At 42.6% G+C, this 21,536-nt stretch overlaps 1 protein-coding gene across 1 annotated transcript; it reads left to right on the top strand.

Moving 5' to 3' along the window:
- The first annotated feature begins 3,109 nt into the window (after positions 1 to 3,109).
- LOC146673473 (uncharacterized) lies at positions 3,110 to 20,932 on the top strand. The gene is made up of 2 exons (XM_085400961.1): positions 3,110 to 3,217; positions 18,696 to 20,932. Exon 2 carries the CDS (start codon positions 18,698 to 18,700, stop codon positions 20,399 to 20,401), a length of 1,704 nt encoding a protein of 567 aa, XP_085257087.1. The 5' UTR covers positions 3,110 to 3,217; positions 18,696 to 18,697; the 3' UTR covers positions 20,402 to 20,932.
- The last annotated feature ends 604 nt before the right edge of the window (positions 20,933 to 21,536 follow it).

Here is a 21,536-nt window from a genome sequence, read left to right as displayed (position 1 = left end):
TGTTTACTGGTTTGCGTGCACTTAGGACTTTTTTCAAAAAAAAAAAAAAAGATCGCCACCACGGCAGACCCGATGGCATTTTCGTGCTTTGCGGCTTAATTTATTCTTACAATAATCGCACGGTTGCTGTAACAGTACATTCAACAGCTGCAGCTCTCCCGCTGGCAGCCGCACACATCACCACCACCAAACCTGCAGCTCCATCGCAGAACACACCACACACCACATACCTCCATCGCGTATAGTGTGATGATGTCTGTGCTCCTTATGTGCTATGGAGTTTTTTGTCCTTTCTCCTCATGATGACTCACTTGTTGAGCCTGACTTGTCTCCCCAGTGTAAGTTTGCATATTGTATGTATGGTCATCTAGGTCTGTCATCTCGGGTGCAGGCAACTGCAATGGACAAAAAAAGCTTATCCTTATCCTTATGTAAAACAGTAAAACTCTTGCTGACACGCTTATGTCATACTCACAGGCTCACAGCAGTTGTTGTAGATCAGATATGATTGTCTGCTCAAACATGAAGACAAAGCTGCAGCTGTCGAGTGTAGATTTTATTAAAATACACCAGCAGGATGTTCTGTTATCACAACTGGCCTTTGTTCCATCTTCACTCAGCATACGTGTCCTTTTGCTCTTTACTCAGTTTGACCTCCATGTTTAATTCAGCCAGTCACAAACTGATTCAGGACCATCAATAGGTCAAGGGTCATTTTGAGACAGGAATCGGCTCTGAAATCAGTGACACATCCAGCTGTGGGGGTGAAAAAGACTCTGATGTAGAAGTTAGGCACAGGTTGGTTTTTTCAGGACTGATCGCTCGGGGCGGGGAGGGTTTATCTCATAGATGGCACTTTAGGAAGAAACCATGTCATTCCAGGAGTATAGGATAATATCATTGAATGTTAACGGTCTTCAAAACCCCATTAAGAGGAAAAAGATAGCAACGAAAATGAGAAGGGAAAGGCATGATATAGTATTTTGGCAGGAGACCCATTTAAACAATACGGAACATGAGCAGTTAAAACGCTTGGGGTTCAAACACTTATACTATTCATCATGTAGACAGAAGTGTGCAAGGGGGGTTACAATACTGATTTCCAAGAAAATAAATGTATTTTAATTTTATCTATAGGGGATAGAAAAGGACGAATAATTTATGGTAGTGGGTCAAATTGATCATAAACCAGTGACTCTGTTAAATATTTACAGGCTGCCAGGCAATGATCAGGAATTTATTAAGAAATTATTTAATCTGATCGCGGAACACACCAAGGGAACCCTTATCTGTGGTGGGGATTGGAATATACAACTACAGCCCCACTTAGATTCCAACAACAAAACTAAAAGGACGACTCGAGAGACCAAAACAGTTAAAAAGCTTCTTGTAGAAGGAAATATTATAGATGTTTGGAGGGAGTTACATCCCAAGGAAAGGGGCTATACGTTTTTCTCATACCCCCATAAAGTACACTCCAGGTTAGATTACTTTTTTATCGAGGCTAAAATCAACATATCAGAGGACAGTTGGTTAAATATATGTGGGACACAGATGGAAACCACTAGTTTGGGTTATTGGAGGGAATTCACATGGAAAAATTTTATTAGGTTTTTTATAACCCCCAAAATAAAATACAAACAAAAAGGTCAACTGACAGATTTATACTGCTGGAGAAACTGTGGGGAAAACATGGCAGATCATTTTCATATATTTTGGAAATGCCCAATAATCCAACCATATTGGAGTGAAATGGTCGAATCAATTTACTTGGTGATTTACTTGGTGACTGGTGTCAAATTTAATTTGGATTTCTGACCTGTGTATCTGGGCGATATCCCATCAACAGTCTCCTTAAGGGACAAATATCTGATAAACATCCTGTTGAGAGCGGGCAAAAAAGCGCTTATCAGGAGGTGGCTGGAGAAAGAGACCCCAACAAAGAAAGATTGGATAGGAATAATGGAGGAAATTGATAGAATGGAAAAACTTACATCTTTTTTGAACCTCAAAATGGACCAATTTTATAAAAACTGGAAGAAGTGGGAGAGGTTTGTTGAAGGTGGTAATGTGGGATGAGGGGTGGTGGGTTATATAACCAGAGCTTAGCTAAGTATTTTCACGCAACCACTGGTAGAAGGAAAGCCGCTAAGGCCGTGACCACTGTTTTCAGAAGACAGCTCATAAAATAGACTGGAAATACCCTTCCGAAATATCACCAGGGGTGGACTGTAAGAGCTGCATGGACAGTAGCAAAAACCTGATGACATGGGACCTGAAAAGAGATGGAGGGGAGCTCCCCCAGACTGGGCAGATCTGAGGGTTTCACTGTGCCAACATGTTATTGCCAGTGTGTATTATGTTTGTTTTTTTGTGTTGTTGTTGTTTTTTGTTTTATATGTGGATGATTGTCATAATTATAAAACTTTAAAATAAAACATTTAAAAAAAAGAGGGTGAAAAAGACTCAAAGTGCTGTGAGCACAGAGCTCTGTGCATATCGCAGTGTGTAACATATTCTTTTTACATTCCCGTCTTTATTGTAATCTGATTATTCTCACTGTATAAATACTCTACTCTGTAGTGTTACAAGTTGCAGTAGTATTACATTACAGGCCAGAATGATTATTTGTAGTCATTCTGCAGAACTTTAGTCCAATTTCTCCCAGGATTCAAATTTCTGAAAGTGACACCCCCAGAAGCTTCATTAGAGCCACAGCAGCCGTTAGTGTAGGAGACTCTGTCACATTTACCTACTTAAACATGCACACACACACACACACACACACACACAGAGATTATTCCCTCAGCTGAAAGCACACAGCATGGCTGATGGTTTGTGCATTCGGAGTTTTAGGAACCTTTTTTAGTCCACACTAAAACCAGTTCAGAGTCACCAATGCACCTGCACATCTTTAGAGTTGGAGGAGGACAAGAGAATCCACACAAAGACAACATGCAAAGGTATCAGCCCTCCCTCACCTGGACTCCAAAGGTGAAACTCTCTGATGTTCCTGCAAAGTAAATATGGATGAATATCGCAGCAGAGGTGTGGCTTTCCAGGGTCTTATAAAAATGTCTGCTTCTCTCTGACACACACGAGCATCCAGACCGCCGCCTCGGACTCCATCATCACGTCCAGAAAACAACGATCCAATCTGACAGCTCCTCTCTCTGAACCCAGCATCAGGATCTTCACCTGTCCAAACCTCATTCAGGTCTGCATTTTCTGTTCAAAACAATTTACAAATTTACTTTACAAAATTGAAATGTGCCTTTTTGAGTAGAAAAGGTCAGCGTAAGCATAAAGGACTGAGAATAGTGGATGCTAAAGATTACTCTAATGAGGTCGCTGTAGCTCAGGAAATGTAGCAGTTCATCCACTAATCAGAAATGTTGCGTTTTCAGATGCTAGTTTTAAAAATTAAAACTTCTCAGTCTTTTCCTTTTTTTACATAACACTATTTTAAAAGTTTGTTGACTGCATCCTATCTCTTAAAAATAGACAATGAACAAATTATATTAGCTGACAATGACGATGAATAGCTTTATTCAACCAGCTGTGATAAATTAATACATATTTCTAAACATGGACAGACAGCAAAAACAGTTAATTTTATGTCTGATCCTTATTCATTTTATTTATTTCTAAGTTCATTTTATTTTATTTTTTGAGGGGAAATAGATGATTTCATGCCTAATTCAGAACGCTTATAATGGCATACCCAGATGTTTATTTGTTTATTTATAAGGAACCCCATTAGCTTCCACAAGAGTGGTTGCTAGTATTCCTGGGGCTGTGGCAGGCAGGCAGGAGGTGGATACAAATGCAGAACTCGAACACAAAAGATTAACTTAAGGCAGCAGCTTTATTGCTGTGAAAATTTTTACAAAACATAAGCTCACAAAAACAAACCTAGAAAAATGGAAACTAGAAACAAAAACACTGAGAAATGAAAACTCAAACACCAGGAAACTAGAAATGAGGTGCTAACACTTGAAACTAAAAACGCAGCAAGACTTATACACATGAGAAGGTACGATGAGGAAAACACTGGGCTTAAATATACAAGGAGTAATGAGGGAATAGGAAACACGAGTGAAACACAGCTGGGATCAATTAGACCAGACCTTCCCAAAGTGTGGGGCCCGCCCCCGGGGGGAGGGGGTGCAGAGCCATTGCAGGGGGGGAGACAAAACGCTTTGACGTTGCTATCACGGGGCGCCCACAGAAACGCAAAGCAGGAGATGAAGCATCGCTGAATGTGTTTCCAAACCAACTTCATTCTAAGCCAAAAACTAGAAAATATGGTGAAGCAAATCTGCCCTTTGGCTTCACCTGCACAAGTGCTGAGGTAGGTCTCCCTGCAGAACTGGTTTTCCCTTCATCAGGAGCAGCGCTGGGCTCTTCAAATCACGGACAAACAATATCCCACATTGTTGATTTTTAGTTCACAAACACTTGTAATGACTAACTACTCCTGACATTTTGGAGATGTTTGCTCTTTATACAGTAAAGTTACAGGAGATACAAATAATATCAGGCTGATCCTGCCACGATTTGTTCCCTTTGTTCAAATCACCGACAAACAGCATCCCACAGCTGTTCATGTTTTTAAACCCATTTTGCACAGAGAGACATTTTTTTGAAAAATGTATTGAAAGCAATGTTGAATATTATTACTGTTGGGTCTGTGTTTCCACAAGCCCCGCTAATTCTAGAGACTTATTCATCATGAAGAAAACAAGACAGTCGATCGATCAAACACTTGCGCAAGGGAGGCCTCGTCTGTGTGTGTGTGTGTGTGTGTGTGTGTGTGTGTGTGTGTGTGTGTGTGTGTGTGTGTGTGTGTGTGTGTGTGTGTGTGTGTCAGACCACCTGCTGACCAAAGGGTCGTAACACAGGAAGCTTACATCAAAAGAAGCAGATCTTTCAGATAGAATAGAATAGAAAACTTTATTTGTCAATTTCTTCAAATGTACTTGCCATACAAAGGAATTGAAATTACGTTTCACACTGTCCCATGCGTAGACATTGACAAACAATAAAGTGCAGATGCACAACAAAAATAGACAAGACCTAAACATACATAAATAAATAAAATAAAGTGTTCGCAGCAGTAATGGTAATATAATAATATAAATAGTGCTAAAAGAAATACTAAAAATATATAGCAGCAGGTGTGTGCAATTGCAATGCAGAGGTAGTTGTTTCCATTCAGGAATGTTTTCCAGTTCTTGGTTCAGAGAGTGTTACTTGTTGGAGAGTGTGCGTGGATGGGGGGTGGGGGGTAGAGTCCAGTCTGTCTTCCTACACTTCTGCCAATCTGGTGATTCTGCTGGCTGGGAGCCAGGAGGGAAGAGAGTTCAGCAGTCTGACAGCCTGGTGGATGAAGCTGTTGGTGAGCCTGGTAGTGCGGGAGCGGAGACTTCTGTATCTCTTTCCAGAGGGCAGGAGGCTGAACAGACAGTGCGTGGGGTGGGTTGCATCGTTGACAATTGTGATGGCTTTGCGGGTGAGGCGAGTGGTGTAAATGTCTTGCAGGGAGGGGAGTGGTACACCAACTATCCTCTCAGCTGTTCTCACAATGCGTTGTAGAGCTTTCCTGTTATAGTCAGTGCAGCTACCGCCCCACACAGTGATGCAGCTGGAGAGGATACTTTCAATAGTTCCTCTGTAGAATGTAGTCAGGATGGGTGGTGGAGCACTTGCCCGCTTGAGTTTGCGCAGGAAGTAGAGGCGCTGTTGTGCTTTCTTGGCCAGTGATGCTGTGTTGGTGGTCCAGGAGAGGTCCTCACTGATGTGCACCCCCAGGAACTTGGTGCTGCTCACCCTCTCCACCGCAGCGCCGTCGATGGTCAGTGGGGGGTGACAGGTGTGGCCTCTCTGGAAGTTGACAATAATCTCCTTGGCCTTACTATTATTTAGCAGGAGGTTGTTGTCTCTGCACCACGTGGTCAGGAGCTCAACCTCTTTCCTGTAGTGGGTCTCATCGCTCTTGGTGATGAGCCCCACCAGTGTTGTGTCGTCCGCAAACTTCACAAAGTGGTTGGAGCTGTAGGTTGGTGTGCAGTGTCAGCAGGGTGAAGAGCAGAGGACTGAGCACACAGCCTTGTGGAGCCCCCGTGCTCAGGGTGATGCTGTTTGAGACCTTGTTGCCCACACGCACCGCTTGAGGCCTCTGGCTGAGGAAATCCAGCAGCCAGTTGCAGAGGGAGGTGCTGAGGCCCAGTCTGTCCAGTTTACAGATGAGTTGTTGTGGTATTATGGTGTTGAATGCTGAGCTAAAGTCTATGAACAGCATTCTCACATATGAGTCTTTCTTGTCCAGATGAGTTAGGGCTGGGTGGAGGGCAGAGCAGATTGCATCCTCTGTGGATCGTTTCGCTCTGTATGCGAACTGGTATGGGTCCAGGGTGGGAGGTAAGGTGGATTTGATGTGTGACATGACTAGTCGTTCAAAGCACTTCATTATAATGGGTGTCAGTGCCACGGGGCGGTAGTCATTGAAACAGGCTGGGGATGGTTTCTTTGGCACAGGTATGATGGTGGCAGTCTTGAAGCATGATGGGACAGTGGATTGCCTCAGGGAAGTGTTAGAGATGTCTGTGAAGACATTTTTCAGCTCCTCTGCGCAGTCTTTCAGCACTCTACCAGGGATGTTATCTGGACCCGCTGCTTTCCGGGCGTTGATGGTGATGAGTGTCCTCTTCATGCTGGCAGCAGACAGGCACAGAGGCTGGTCGTGTGGAGGTGGTGGTGTTTTCTGTGGGCGTGTGTTGTTCTGTGCTTCAAATCGTGCAAAGAAGCTGTTCAGGTTGTTGAGCAGAGTGGTGTCGCTCTCACAGCTACGCGCTGCAGGCTTGTAGTCTGTAATAGCCATGATGCCTTGCCATAGGCTTCTTGCATCCTTGCTATCATTGAAGTGGGAGGTTATCTTGTGTGTGTAGTCCTGTTTCGCTTTCCTGATGCCACGGGACAGGTTGGCTCTCGCTGTTCTCAGGCCTATTTCATCCCCAGCTCTGAAGGCCTTGTCTCTGGCCTTCAGCAGCAGGTGGACATCTCCTGTTAGCCATGGCTTCCGGTTGGCTCGAGTTGTGATACTTTTCACTTGTGTTACATCATCAATGCATTTGGTGATGTATGAGCTCACCGTGTCTGTGTACTCCTCGATGTCTATGATGTTATTGTAGGTGGCTGCTTCCTTGAATATCTCCCAATCAGTTGACCCAAAGCAGTCTTGAAGAGCAGAGGTGGCCTCCTGTGGCCACACTCTTACCTCTTTCATAACAGGTTTGATGACCTTCACTCTCTGTCTGTATGCTGGCATTAGCATAACAGTGAGGTGATCAGAGGTGCCGATATGGGGGAGGGGGATGGCTTTGTATGCTCCATTTTCCTGTGTGTAGACCAAGTCCAATATGTTGTCTCCCCTTGTTGGAAAATGTACATGCTGATGAAACTTTGGGAGAACAGTTTTAAGATCAGCATGATTAAAGTCCCCTGCGAGGATGATGAAACCGTCTGGGTGTGCTGTTTGTTGCTCACTGATGGCCTGATATAGTTCATTCAGCGCCGCATTTCTATCGCTGTTGTTGCTAGATGGAGGTATATAAGTAGCGACCAACAAGATCGAACTTACCTCCCTGGTCAAATAGAAGTGGTTGGAGAGGTGGTCAGGATCAAAGGAATGGCTTTGATCCTACTGCTTGAACTAAGACTGTATCAATAGAAAACCACCATGGTTTTCACGCCTCATGTGTCCAGGGTCAAAGCAGCTGTGGCATAGCTTGAACAGCCTACAATGCACATGGGTTGTGTGTTCATGTGAGCCACACACTCTGCACGAAACACGATGAGCACTGCGGTGCCCATGGGAATGACCTGTGGGTTGTGGGCACCTAGGACCAGTGTCTAGTGATGCAGTACACATGGACAGAACCTTGTCAAACAGTGCTACCATCTGTTGAACACCTGGCTCAGCTGGAGGAGGGCCGGAAACTGGCAAAGATGGGGGCATGACATGTAGAGTCAAAGGAGGACAAGCAGAGGGCTGCTGCACACTTACCATGCCATCAGAAGAGAGAGGCTGACATGTGGCTGCAGAGGGAACAGAGGGCATAGGGTACGAGGCTGGCTCATCTGTTACTGGGACTGCTTGATCACCGCTGGAGTGGGGCTGGCTGTTAACAGCAACAGGGCTCTGATGTGGGATGGACAGACTTGCTGTATTATGAGACAAAACACTAGACTGTCTCATTTTCCTCACACAGTTGTCCAGACGGCTCTGAACCTCAGCTGCAGTCCACTCCTCAGGAGCCTTCAGTTGAAAAGACAACGCAAGACTGTGGTCAGGACAGTGATTAATGAACATCGAAACAACCTCACTACTGAGGTCCTCTACCAGCTTGCCGCGCCTGCAGAGACACTCATCAGCAGCATCAATAGACTTGTTCAACCGGATCCAGTAATCCATGGCGTTCTCACCTGGACGTGGCACAGTACTGTAGAAGTCTTTCATGGGCAGGCTGGAATATGTCAAGTCGCTGAAGTTACACCTCAGTATGTCAAACACAGCAGTAATAAGATCATTCCGATTCAACTCAGGGTGGCAACGAAGTGACACCTTGACCACATCTCTGGCTTTGCCAGTCAGTCTAGACATTAATATGGCAAACATTTCTTCATCTGTGTCACAGCTGATTCTGTGCAGATGGGAAATAGATCTGTGTTGTCACCCTTGAAGTATGGTGGAGCTTTGGTGTCTGACTGAACAACAACCTTCAGCTGGGACTGGTCATTGCAGCTCGAGGGCACATTCTGGGGTGACTGTGGCTGGGTGGGGGCTGGCTGGTGCATAGAGTTAAGAGAGGACGTGATATTTTCCCCAATTTGCTTTGCTAAGTCAGTAATCAAGCTGCTCAAGATGTCACTAGTGACAGCCTGGGTGTGTGTTTGGCGTTCGCAAGCAGCTGGTGTGGAGCTAGCTGCTGGCATTTATGGTGAGTGCATCACTGACTGGTCTCCAGTGTGGGCACCAATACCAGGGACTACTGGCCTACCCCTCCCAAAACACTTTGGAGCAATCTGATGACCTCCTCCCCAAACCAAAGGTCATATTACTCCCCGCAGAGAACAGATCAGGCATAGCGCTTTCTGCAGTTTTCTCACCTAACATGTTGGCCCAAGTGAGATATCACTGTTTAACCCTTTAAGACCTACCATAGAACCAAGTCCGCCAGAGCTTATATTATATTTTTACATGGTGTGGTGCCATTTTTGGGAGCATTTCAAGTTGCTATACATCAATGCAACAATTATAGCCCAGATTTTAATAATATGTCTGCAGTAAGTGCATAGTAATTACATAAATTGCAAAAAAGTGCAATAAACTGCAAAAAACTTTAAGATTTAATTTAAGAGGGTTATCCCTCAAAACTGTAAATACAAAAAAGTTGCACAAAATAGTTTCCTACCACAGGAAATTTATTTTGAGTGTCTTCATGGTTTTATTTTTGAAATACACCAATTTTTATACAATGCAGGAAAAACGAAAATAAATATTATACTGCAAATTTGCAAAAAAGCAGCATCTGCATCAAAATAAACTATTTCCAGCAGTGCAATATGAGTCCTAAGCATCCCAGAAACAACACAGAAAGTCATAAAGTCAAACATAACTCTTAAAAACACCAGTATAAGCCCTGAGGCCCTGATGGTAAAAAAGACTACATTTCCGCGAAAATGACGTCACTTCCGGTTTCCATCAGGTAATGGCGGACATGCAAAAGTTCGCGCTGATGTCTATTCCAAAGTAGGAAGTGTTATGAACAGCTGATCGGATCGGCAAAACGTGTTTCTGGAATATTGTTTTTGTTCCTGCAAGTGCTTTTTATGCAGTTTTTGCAAAGCTTTATGTGGAAGGAAACCGTGACCTAGGACAAGCTGATGGCATAAGATGTAAGTACAACTCCTCCGGTTTCATATGCAAAAAAAAATTATTGCGCTAGCTTATGTGGTTGCAGAGCTACCGGGATTTAAAAATAGTTACGTAAAACAGAGCGTGCCCGCTCCGACCGGCTCTAAAGGGTTAACAGCAAAAAAACGAGCCTAACCCCCACACACAATTATGCAAAACTTCACAAAACAATGAAATGTGGGGGGGGGGGGGGGAAACATCAAAGAATCAAAACACCATAGAAAATAAAACAAAAAGTTTGTTTTCTCCTCTCAATTAAAACAGGCTGTAAAAGCCAATATCAATAGAAAAAAAATAAATTACAATCCGTGCCTGTATAATTTGAGGCAACAATATGAAACAGTGACAGAAATGATCACCTACGTATTTGCCCTTTAAGTTCACACGTGACAGAGATGCCTGCAAGCCAAATTGCGGGGCATCGACCACACATGCGGTATAAAAACCTGTGAGTCAAAGCGCAGGGCACAGGACCCTGGCACACAGCTGCAGAGAGGAGGCGGGAAAACAGCGGTAGCAGAAGGAGGAGTAGATCGCGGATTGGCGATGTGACGGGTCACGGCACCAAGTGTGACCGGTGTGATTCTGCGTTGTGTCTGATAAAAAAAAGTAAAAGAAAGAAAGACCTCCAAGTAAATAATTTGCCCACTCCAGCTCCTCCCCCCTGTTTTAAGGTGTTGGAAAGAAATGACACCCACCTCTCCCACAGGGGAATTGTAGAAAAGGGAAGAGGCAAAAGGGGTACACTGTATTTATAGGATTGCACCAAAGAAGAAGAAGAAGAAAATAATGAGGAGGGGCTCTAACTGATAATGAACATAACTACAGGCTTGGAGGTCCTAAAAGTCAGGTATAAAAGGAGCAGTTTGGGGATTTAGAACATATTTTGTGTAATTATAACAATGAGATTTATGACCCTGTTACACACACACCATTGACGTTGCGTGACAAACTCTGTATTCCTCGTTCACACGTAAACGCAAAAAAAGGGTTTTAAAAAATCGTGTGGACGAAACAGCTGCGTTTTCAAAAATACCCGTATAGGTGTGGACGTAGCGTAGAGTTAGTAGTTTATTTTATTACTACCTGTCATTTATTGCAGATTACTTGTATTTGCTTAATCCATCCATCCATCCATTCGCTTCCGCTTCTCCTTTTCAGGGTCGCAGGGGGCGCTGGAGCCTATCCCAGCTGTCATAGGGCGAGAGGCAGGGTACACCCTGGACAGGTCGCCAGTCTGTCGCAGGGCTAACACACAGGGACAGACAACCATTCACACTCACACATTCACACCTAGTGGCAATTTGGATTATCCAATTAACCTATCCCCACAAGTTGCATGTCTTTGGACGGTGGGAGGAAGCCAGAGTACCCGGAGGGAACCCACGCAAACACGGGGAGGACATGCAAACTCCACACAGAAAGACCCCGGCCTGATGGTGGAATTGAACTCAGGACCTTCTTGCTGTGCGGCAGCAGTGCTAACCACCGTGCCACCGTGCTGCCCTTGTATTTGCTTAATTATTTACTAAATGTTTGAGGTGTGAAATAACCGCAATGGAGCAAAATATGGGTTTGTGTGGTTGGAGGATGTGTTAGTGCGTGCACGCGCGGGGGTGGGGGGCGCGAACATTTTTCATGTAAAACAAAAGGGGGCCCAGTGTCATGGTCCCTGTGCCTCACCTGCTGACCCTGTATTAGGCTACATATTTTTTCTCTTTCTCTCTCTCTCTCTCACCTGCCGGGGCGGTGCTCATTATGGGCTCCCGCCCCTGGCCCACGCACCTGCTGCCTATCGGGATGATCACAAGGCCGATTTAAGACAGCAGCACTGTGTCACTCGTCGCTGGATCGTTGAGCTATCAGCGTCAGTCGCTCAGTAGTTTCTGAATCAGAATCCGTGAGTTCTTTCCGTCTGTTTGCCTCTAAAGTTTCTGTGTACAGATCTGTCCCGGACCTTTCCCTGCCTGCCCGTCATCCCGTGGGCGAGTGAGTGGCTTTGTGTTCCCCCAGTGTGGGGAGTGAAGAGAGAGAGCCTTTGGAGGGCGTCTGATTCCCGTCTTTCCCCTCACATACCCCGGAGCCCTGGACCCCCCTCCCCTCCCCTCCAGCACATTGTAAATAGCATCACCTGGTGTCGTTGTGTAAATAAATTGTAAACCCTGCAAAGAGTCCCGGTCTGTGCCTGAGTCCGTTAACTAAAACCTGACACCCAGCAAAAGTTTGGGAACCACTGAATTAGACATAACGAGACAAGGGGGACGCAAAACTAGACACACTGACAGAGGACACAGGACTGTCAAAGTAAAACAGGAAATAACATGAACATCGAACCAGGGACACAAGACACAACACGAGGCACAAAACCTAAATGCTGAAAAATCACAGAGGTGCTAAAGAATAAATAATGATTATGAAATACAAAAGACAAAACCATGAAAAGCCCAGAAAATCCCAGAACACTGAATAAACAAAACTTAAACACTAAGTCACTCGACTCCAGACCCGTTTGCTTTTTATTAAAGGTTACCTGTTACTGCAGCACCTCACAATACAAACAGTTGTCTGTGGTCAGCACTTTAAACCTATTGAACTGTTGTCTGGAGGCTCTGAAAATCTATAAACTTTTTTTTTTGCTCTCATGTTCATGGCTACAGCCGATTTGAAGGCACCAGTTAGCATAACAAGCTTGTCTTTTACAACCGTAGAACACAAACTCAGAAAGGCTCCAGCTGACAAAGACGTCTGATCTCAGCCCAAATACTGCTTTTCTTGTTTCTTTCTACAGTAACACATTCCTGTCAAACACTGCCACCTAATGGTGAAAATTTAAATACAAATTTAGCTAATTCTGAATATAGAAAGCTCCCTTAAAAAGCAGTACATAACAAGTTTAACAGCAATGTAGACAAAGTAGATTCCAGACTATAGCAGACTTTGATCAGACTTTAATGTTAGTACTTTAATCTTGAGTGCATGGAGGGTCATTTCAATTAAGAGCATGACTGTTTTATGTTAAGATAACAAAAGCTCTAATAAATGACTACATTGGGGGCGCTAGCGAGCGCGATGGAGTGAATGCGCTTACTTCAGAGCCTCTGCACATTTCAGCTTAATTTGCATCAAAAATAGGCACTTAAGTTACCAATCTGCTTTCAAAGACAATCTTAAACTTTTAAACAAAGTTCCTACGGATTTAAATCCAAGAAAGTCGCTTTTATGGCGGCAAATCTGCGGAAATACAAATACGAGGCTTCGTCGACAGCTAAGACCAGTGCAGCCGTGGGCAAAAGTTGTGACAACACCGCTAGCCAAACACCGAATTCGGCACCGATAGCTAAAATGGATGTGGCAGACCTCAAGACGGATATTCTTACCTCCTTGCGACAAGATATCGCCGCCGTCATCCAGCAGGAAGTCAGGTCTGCTCTGGCTGTCAGCTTTGATTCGTTGAAAAGGGATATCCAAGACGTGAAGGCAGAAATCAATAGCAACACTACCGCTATTCGAGCCGAGCTGGACCAGGTGAGAGCTAACGTAAAATCTGTAGAAGCAGGTCTGTCGAATTGGTCTGACGAAATGGTGGCCGTACAAGACACGATGGATTCCCTCACAAAAGAAGTGGAAGCCCTTAAACACAAATGTGAAGACCTCGAGGGACGTATGAGAAGGGGAAACATCCGGATTATCGGTGTGACTGAAACTCAGGGCTCCAGCTCACCGGCGGCGGTCTCTGCGCTCCTCAAAGAGGTGTTTCAGCTTGACAGAGAAGTCCGCGTGGAAAGATCTCATCGTAGCCTGACTCAACAGAGACCCGGGGACATTCCACGCCCTATCATTGCTAAATTAAACAGCGAAGGAGACGCGGCGGACATCCTCAGGAGAGAGCGCAGAGGAAAACTACACTTCAAAGGAAACCCAATTGCCATATTCCCCGACTACACGGCCAGCGTGGCGAAAGCCAGGGCGGCTTTCACTGACATGAGGAAGATACTCCACGATAGACCGGGAGTCCGCTTTGGCATCCTCTACCCTGCCAGATTCCGTGTCTCTTACAACAACGTTGAAAAGGAGTTTGTGGATGCTGCCAAAGCCATGGATTATGTCAAGGAAAATATACTCTCTCCAGCAGATGGGAGGGATCTATAACTGTCTTATCTTCTGTCCCAAGGTGGAAGGTAACTCAGAGTTCTCTATGTCAGTAAGCTACATCACTGTGCCTGGTCGTAACTACGTTGTGCAGGGCCTGAGTTCCAATAGTGTTTTAGCAGACAGCACTGAGATTTATTAGTGGTTCTGAGACTGCTCGCCCAGCAATTTTCCCCGAACTTCAGTTCATCATTGCATATGAAGACATCTAAACTTGAGTTAGCTGCACTCGGGGTCCCTTTGACTTTCTGTCCTGCTGTTGTTACCCCTGTTCAGGTCCCTTGTTCTCCCGGGGATCTTTTGTGGGTAAAAAACTTGTACAATGTAGTTTATATATTAGTTTCTAGTTTGTTGGTTTGATGGTTCTTTCTGTATTGTCCTATGCTAAGCAAAACTTTGGGTCATCATGGAGTGCAAAATTATTTGTGCCTCTCAGATATCTTTCAAACGTAACCCTAAACAGTCAAGATAGATTTACTTAAAGTCATAAGCTATAATGTCAATGGCCTCCACAGCCCTATCAAAAGGAAAAAAATTCTAGGCCAGTTAAAAAGTTTCAATTGTCATATAGCTTTTTTGCAGGAGACGCATTTATCTGACATTGAGCATGACAAGCTAAAAAGGTCGTGGGCACAACAAGTGTTTTATTCATCTCACAAGTCTAGCAGGAAAAGAGGTGTGGCTATCCTAGTACATAGACAGATAAACTTCACCCCACTCACTACATATAGAGACCCACATGGAAGGTACATTGTGGTCGACGGCTCTATTGATGGAGTACTGGTTTCCCTCATCAATATCTATGCCCCTAATGAGGATGAGCCAAATTTCATACATACAATTTCTAATCTAGTACTTCAAAAGTGTTCTGGTGTGTTATTGCTAGGAGGGGATTTTAATTGTGTCTTGTCACCTTATTTGGATAAACAACCAAGTTCTAAAAGCCATGCATCGCAAATGAGCAAAGCTCTAAAACATGTAACAACTGAACTGGGACTAATTGATGTCTGGAGAAATAGGTTTCCTAGAGTCAGAGATTATACTTTTTACTCGCATAGACATGCATCCTACTCCAGGATAGATTTCTTTTTTACTTCTAAAACAGAAGAGCATAGAATTGACAATATTGAAATCTTACCAATTACACTATCTGACCATGCACCATTATCACTTTCATGGGACCTAGGATTGACACCAAGACTAAAACTTTGGCGATTAAATGCCTCACTCCTAAATGATAGCCAGTTTTGTGAGTTCATACATACTGAACTAAATACTTACTTGGAGTTGAACACAACTCCGGAGATATCGCCTTTAACTCTCTGGGATTGCGCCAAGGCATACATTAGAGGTCGCATAATATCATTTGCAAGTGCCAGGAAAAAAAGAAAAGAGGCTAGGAGGCGTGAATTGGAGGCCAAAATAAAATACCTAGAGCAACAACACAAAAAAGCACAGACAGCCAATTTGCTTTCCAATCTTAAAATGTTACGTAGTGAGCTTGATAGTTTATTAAACGAGAAAATTGAGGGCAATTTAAGATTCATTAAACAAAAGTACTATGAACAGGGTAGCAGGGCTAGTAGATTGCTGGCAATAAGACTCAGGAAACAGCAAACTTGTAACATGGTCCAAAAGTTGAAGTCAGATCAAACCCTAATTACCAAACCAAATCAAATTGCAAGTTGCTTTGCCAATTTTTTCGAGTCATTATATAAAAATTCAGATACATGTAAAGATGACAATACACTATCTGATTTCTTAGAAAAGATCAATTTAAAAACACTGCCAGAATCTGTAGCAAAGGAGTTAGACGAACCAATTCAGGAACAAGAAATTTTACAGGTGATTTCAAACCTTAAAACTAAAAAAAGTCCTGGCCGTGATGGTTTTATTAACGAATTCTATAAAAAACTTAAGGACAAAGTCGCACCCTTATTACTGAAGGCTTACCACCGCGCTCTGGAGTCTGGGACTATGGCGCCATCCTGGAATGATGCTACAATTGTCGTAATCCATAAAGAGGGCAAGGACCCCACAAATTGTCAATCATACAGGCCAATCTCATTACTTAATACTGATTTGTGCATTCTCACCACGATTTTAGCCAAAAGAGTTAGTAAAATTATTACACAGGTTATAAATCCAGATCAAACGGGGTTCATTGCAGGAAGGCACTATGGGGACAATGTTCGTAGATTGTTGAACTTAATGTCCTTGTACAAGACCAAACAAGAAGAAACAATGATTCTGTCTCTTGATGCGCAAAAAGCATTCGACAGGGTTTCCTGGCAGTACTTGGGCCATATACTTGAAAGATTCAAATTTGGGCCAAACTTAATTAAGTGGATACAGATTCTTTATTCCAACCCAATGGCGGCTGTACGGGTAAATGGATCTATATCAGCCAGATTTCCACTGGAACGTGGGTGTAGACAAGGATGCCCACTGTCGCCCCTGCTGTTCGATATAAGTATTGAGCCTCTGGCGCAGTTGATTAGAGATGAACATGAAATTCAGGGCCTTTCAATTAATGGAGAACAGCATAAATTGTCCATCTATGCAGACGATGTACTTTTATACATTTCAAATCCTGCAGTCAGTGTACCTCATTTAAAAGAAATTATTAGTACATACGGTCACCTCTCTGGTTACAAAGTTAATATTGACAAAACATTGGCAATGGATATAGGAGGAAACATTTCACAAACATTCAAGGAGCGATGTGGCTTTAAATGGCCAAACGAAGGGATCAAGTATTTAAGAATTCAGATTCCTCACTCATTATCAGACTTGTTTAAAGTAAATTATGAAGTTATAGTTGCAAAAATAAAAAAAGATTTAGAGAGATGGACAGTCCTGCCTCTGTCTTTCTTAGGTCGGATCGAGAGTATACGTATGAATGTATTGCCAAGACTTCTATACCTTTTCCAAATGCTGCCTATTAACATTCCCAACTCTACATTTGATAATTTAGATAAACTTTTTTTCCAAATTTATATGGCAAGGCAAACGCCCAAGGATCAAGTTCCAAACATTAAAACTGTCAAAACTGCAGGGGGGATTGGCTGTTCCAAATCTGAAATATTATTTCTGGGCAGCTCAGATGAGACCCCTGACTGTATGGGTGCGGGATTTATCTGAAACTCAGTGGCTAAACATTGACAAGACAATGTGCGAAAGATCATTGGAATCCCTGCTTTTTTCTAACATTTCAATTAAAAATTTGCGTATGGGGGAATGGACAAGGGTCACACTGAAGATTTGGCGTAGAATCAAGCAATCATTTGGTCTTCCAAAAGAAATTTCAATTTTATCAAGCTTCTCCTCCCTGCAGGGTTTTTCTCCTATTGTGGAAGACCCTGGCTTCAGAGCATGGTCAAATAGCGGGCTTTAGAAACTGTGTCATGTTGTGAGGAATGGGCACCTGAGCTCATTTGAACAGTTGAGAGGTCAGTTTCGGCTTCCTTCTTCTGACTTTTTTAGATTTCTGCAGCTAAGAAGCTTTTTGACAAAACATAAAGAATGGAGGCAAGTTTTGGAGCCCTCACCCATTGAGGGAATATTTCTAAAAATATTTCAAAGTAATTCCTCCCCAAAATTAATCAGTAATTTTTATAACGCATTTATGAGTTTCAATACAAATGCAACTTTGGATATTAAGGCAAAGCGGGAAGCTGAGACTGGCACTCAAATCTCAGACGACACCTGGGAAGAGGTGTTCGGCGAAGCCCATCTTGTGACTAATTCTGGGCTGTGGAGAGAATTTAAATGGAAGGTGGTCATGCGATATTTTAGAACCCCAGAGATAATGGCCAAAATGAAGCCTACAAATCCTGACACCTGCTGGCGAAATTGTGGTACTTATTTAGGAACCCATTCACATATATTCTGGTCATGCCCAAAACTCTGCTCATTCTGGAATGACATATTTAAAGTTCTCAATACAGTTTTCCAACAACCATTAACGAAAGACCAACAGCTAGCCATTTTAGGAGTATTACCTAATGGTTTTGCGGGAAACGATAAAAAGTATCTCTTAAGAATCTTGCTTACAGCAGCACTAAAGTGTATTACTATTAAATGGCTGAATCTTGACCCACCTTCATATAATATGTGGCTTGATAAAGTAAGAGACATTTACCAGATGGAGGAAATAACATACGCTCTGCGGATTCAAAGAGAGTTGTTTACTGAGCGTTGGCGACCCGTACATGCTTTACTGTTTCAATAATTTAGCATAGGTCTGTTTCGTTTTGTTCATTTATGGCTAGATTTGTCACATGTTATTTAATATTACATAAAGTTTTTGTTTTTCTTTTCTTTTTGTTTTTGCTGTTGTCTGTCTGTTTGTTTGCTTGGGTTTTGTTTTGCTTTCCAGTTTTGTTTTGTGCTTCTTAATTGCAGTTCTTATTTTACATTTCTGCATTGCGGTTCCTGTAACTGTCCTACTTGTGAACATTGACAAGTACAAGTTGCAATGTTGTAAATTATAATAAAAATTGAGTTAAAAAAAAAAAAAGACTACATTTAAAAAGTATGATGTTTTGGTCTTGTGTATTTTCAGACATGGCATCTGTTGGTCCCCTGCTCCTGCTGATGATGTCAGCCTTTTTCATCATCTCCAGTGTGACCACGTCTCCGTCTGCTGACCAAAGCAAACACAAGAAACCCCTTCTGGAGAAACTAAAACAAGGCAATGAAAAACTTAAAAGTGCACTAAAAAATAAGCAGAACCTCAAAAATATTGGTGTACTTTGTCTAACATTAATCACAGGCATTGGGAATGCGTTAAAAAACACTAGTCATGATATTCTTAAATCTGCTGCGTCTGTAGCTAGTGTTGTGCCAGTGGTAGGTGCTGTATTTTCCTTACTAATGACAATAGCGATAGTGATAGACGAACATGTTAATGACAAATCATTACTGAAAGATATCAAGGAAGAATTTGAAAAAATCGATCTTAAGCTTGAGAAGCATCATCGGGAACTAAAGTGGAACATCTGGGCAGCTGCAACTTATTCTAAGCCAGAGATGAAAATTAGGACCGCCTGGACTGAATACAAAACACTGCTGGGCAGTCTCGCTGGGGCTAAAGATCAGGATGAAAGGAAAAGACATGAAAAAAGCTTTATAGAAGCCTACTCAAAATATGAGAAAGCTCCTCGGGAAATGGGAGAGTTGCTGAAAAAAACAGGAAAGAGCTTCGTTAATAACCTCGGGGATGAACTGGCTGAATATGTTAAATGTCACGAGAAGGAAATCATAGAATATACTTATCTCATTCTTACACTTATCTTCAAGGGCAACATGATGAATCAATTCTACTACAGACTGAAGAACATACAGTCTGAAGCGAGAAATGATGAGATGAAGAAGAATGTATATGAAGCAATGACAGCAATGTTTGAAATCCAAAAACAATGCATTGATAGCAGTATGACTTATGTTAAACAGGACGTGAAACCACTTATTGATAAATCTAAAAAGCGTGATGATTTGGCACAGGAAGTCTGGGATTTTCTGCAGAAGACATATGACAGGTATGACTGGATGGTTGTTGGATTTATAACCAAAAAATCCAGACATAAAACAATTAAAACCCTGAACAAACACGTGCTGACAGGATTCCAGGATGTGTCAACAGAGCGCATTACTGTGGCCGTATCCAGACAGGTGAAAGGGACTCAAAGCAAAGTACAGGAGGTCAGCACAGCCATTGAGAAGTGTATTAAAAAGAAAGTTTTGTGTTACAAGGTGGAAGAGACACTCCGCACATGTGGGGAAAAGGTGGCAGGAATTCCAATGTCTCAGACTTACACAGCAGTCCACGCCTATATTAAAAAAGCTCACCAAAGCATCAAGAAAAAGGAAGGTAACCGTAAAGCTAACGTTAAAGACCAAGCTGATGATGAAGATGAAGTCAATGCTGCTCCTGAAAACCCTTCAGATCAGACTCCTTACATTTACACAGGGGAGTGTGAGAAATCTCCAGGGGTCAAGCATGGAAAGTTTGTTGTTCTGATCAAAAGTGACGAAGAAATGATGGAAAAAGATCCGTGTGCCAAGCAGGACTGTGGGCAAATAAAAGGCAGAGGAAAATGTGTGAAAATGAAAGACATGTTCCTTGGAATTTGCCAGTGTAATTATCCATACTATGGGCTTCACTGTGAGAATGACATAAATGATTATGCCATAGAATTAGAGAAAGAAGCAGGGACACAGAAAAATAAATCAACAGTGACAGGCAAGAGGAGGCGAAACAAGAACTGAAACAGCAGAACAGACTTCATGAAGTGACATGAGCTTCTTCTCTAAAATGACACTGAAACATTCGGTAAATCATCTTTTTCCTCAGACTCAAAGTATCTAAGAAACCAAAACCACATTTCTGAATGCGACTAACACTTTAATCCACTGCTCCATTCTCAGTGCCTCAATCTGTTTGGATCACATGTTTGTGGCTGATGTGCTCACCGTCACTAAGACTAAAGCTGATTTCATGTAAACACAGGCGGTTAGAAAAACACCAGAGTAGGCTCTGATTGGTTTGAACCTCCTCTGAACATTGTTCCCTTCAAACAATCAAAGTCAGTGTCCGAGCTCATGTTCACTTCATGAGATTTTCTGCTGTTCATGTTTCTTTGAGCAGCAGCTGATGATGTGTGAACCTCTGAACAACAGTGAAGCATTTCTCAGAGTCCAAATCTGTGTGTTAAACTCACATGAATGAAATTAAGATAAAGTTTGTGTTTATCTGCCAAACTGAAAGACATCATACAGCAATCTGAGAACCAATGAAATGTGTCTGCCCTGAATAAAGCTTCTGTTTCACTGTCATACTTGTGTCTGTGATTTGAATACTCACCTTATATCCTGTCAGTGTGTCGTATCACTCATTCTAATGCACACTTTTAATGTAGTCCCTCCTGACTGGGGGAGTGGAAATTTCTAAGGAAATCCAGATTTTTATTTTGAGTGAAGTGACCCTTAAAAGTTCAGTTCACCTAATTCAGCTGTAGGTTACAGCTTAAAACACTTCAAAAACACCAACCTTCTGTTGACGCAGTGCTTTGTGAGCAAAGTTGCAGCCAACTCATTTTAATACAATACAATACAATACAATTTTATTTATATAGCACATTTAAAAACCCGAAGGCACACCAAAGTGCTTCACAGTAATATGGAGAGTCAACATAAGTCAAAAACAGGATACAAATCGGGCACAAGCACAGACAGGATAGAGGCACTAAAAGACCAGGAGAGTTAGATAAATACAAAATATGCTACGAGGACAAAAACAGCAGTAAAATTGATAAAAAATAATACATTTAATAAAAGATTTAAAAGTTTAGAAATTAAAAGATTTAAAAGGGTATTAACTGGTCGGGAAAGCCAAGTCAAATAG

This window comes from Rhamphochromis longiceps, linkage group LG3, assembly GCF_057381845.1.
Source record: "Rhamphochromis longiceps isolate RC_006_pf linkage group LG3, R_longiceps_female_GT1.1, whole genome shotgun sequence".
Lineage (NCBI taxonomy): Eukaryota > Metazoa > Chordata > Actinopteri > Cichliformes > Cichlidae > Rhamphochromis > Rhamphochromis longiceps.
The sequence above is the reverse complement of the archived record's forward strand: the minus strand, read 5'-3'. Positions and strand labels throughout refer to the sequence as shown.

Excerpts from the sequence above, each read along its gene's own strand:
- LOC146673473 (XM_085400961.1), top strand. The coding sequence starts at position 18,698 with ATGGCATCTGTTGGTCCCCTGCTCCTGCTGATGATGTCAGCCTTTTTC.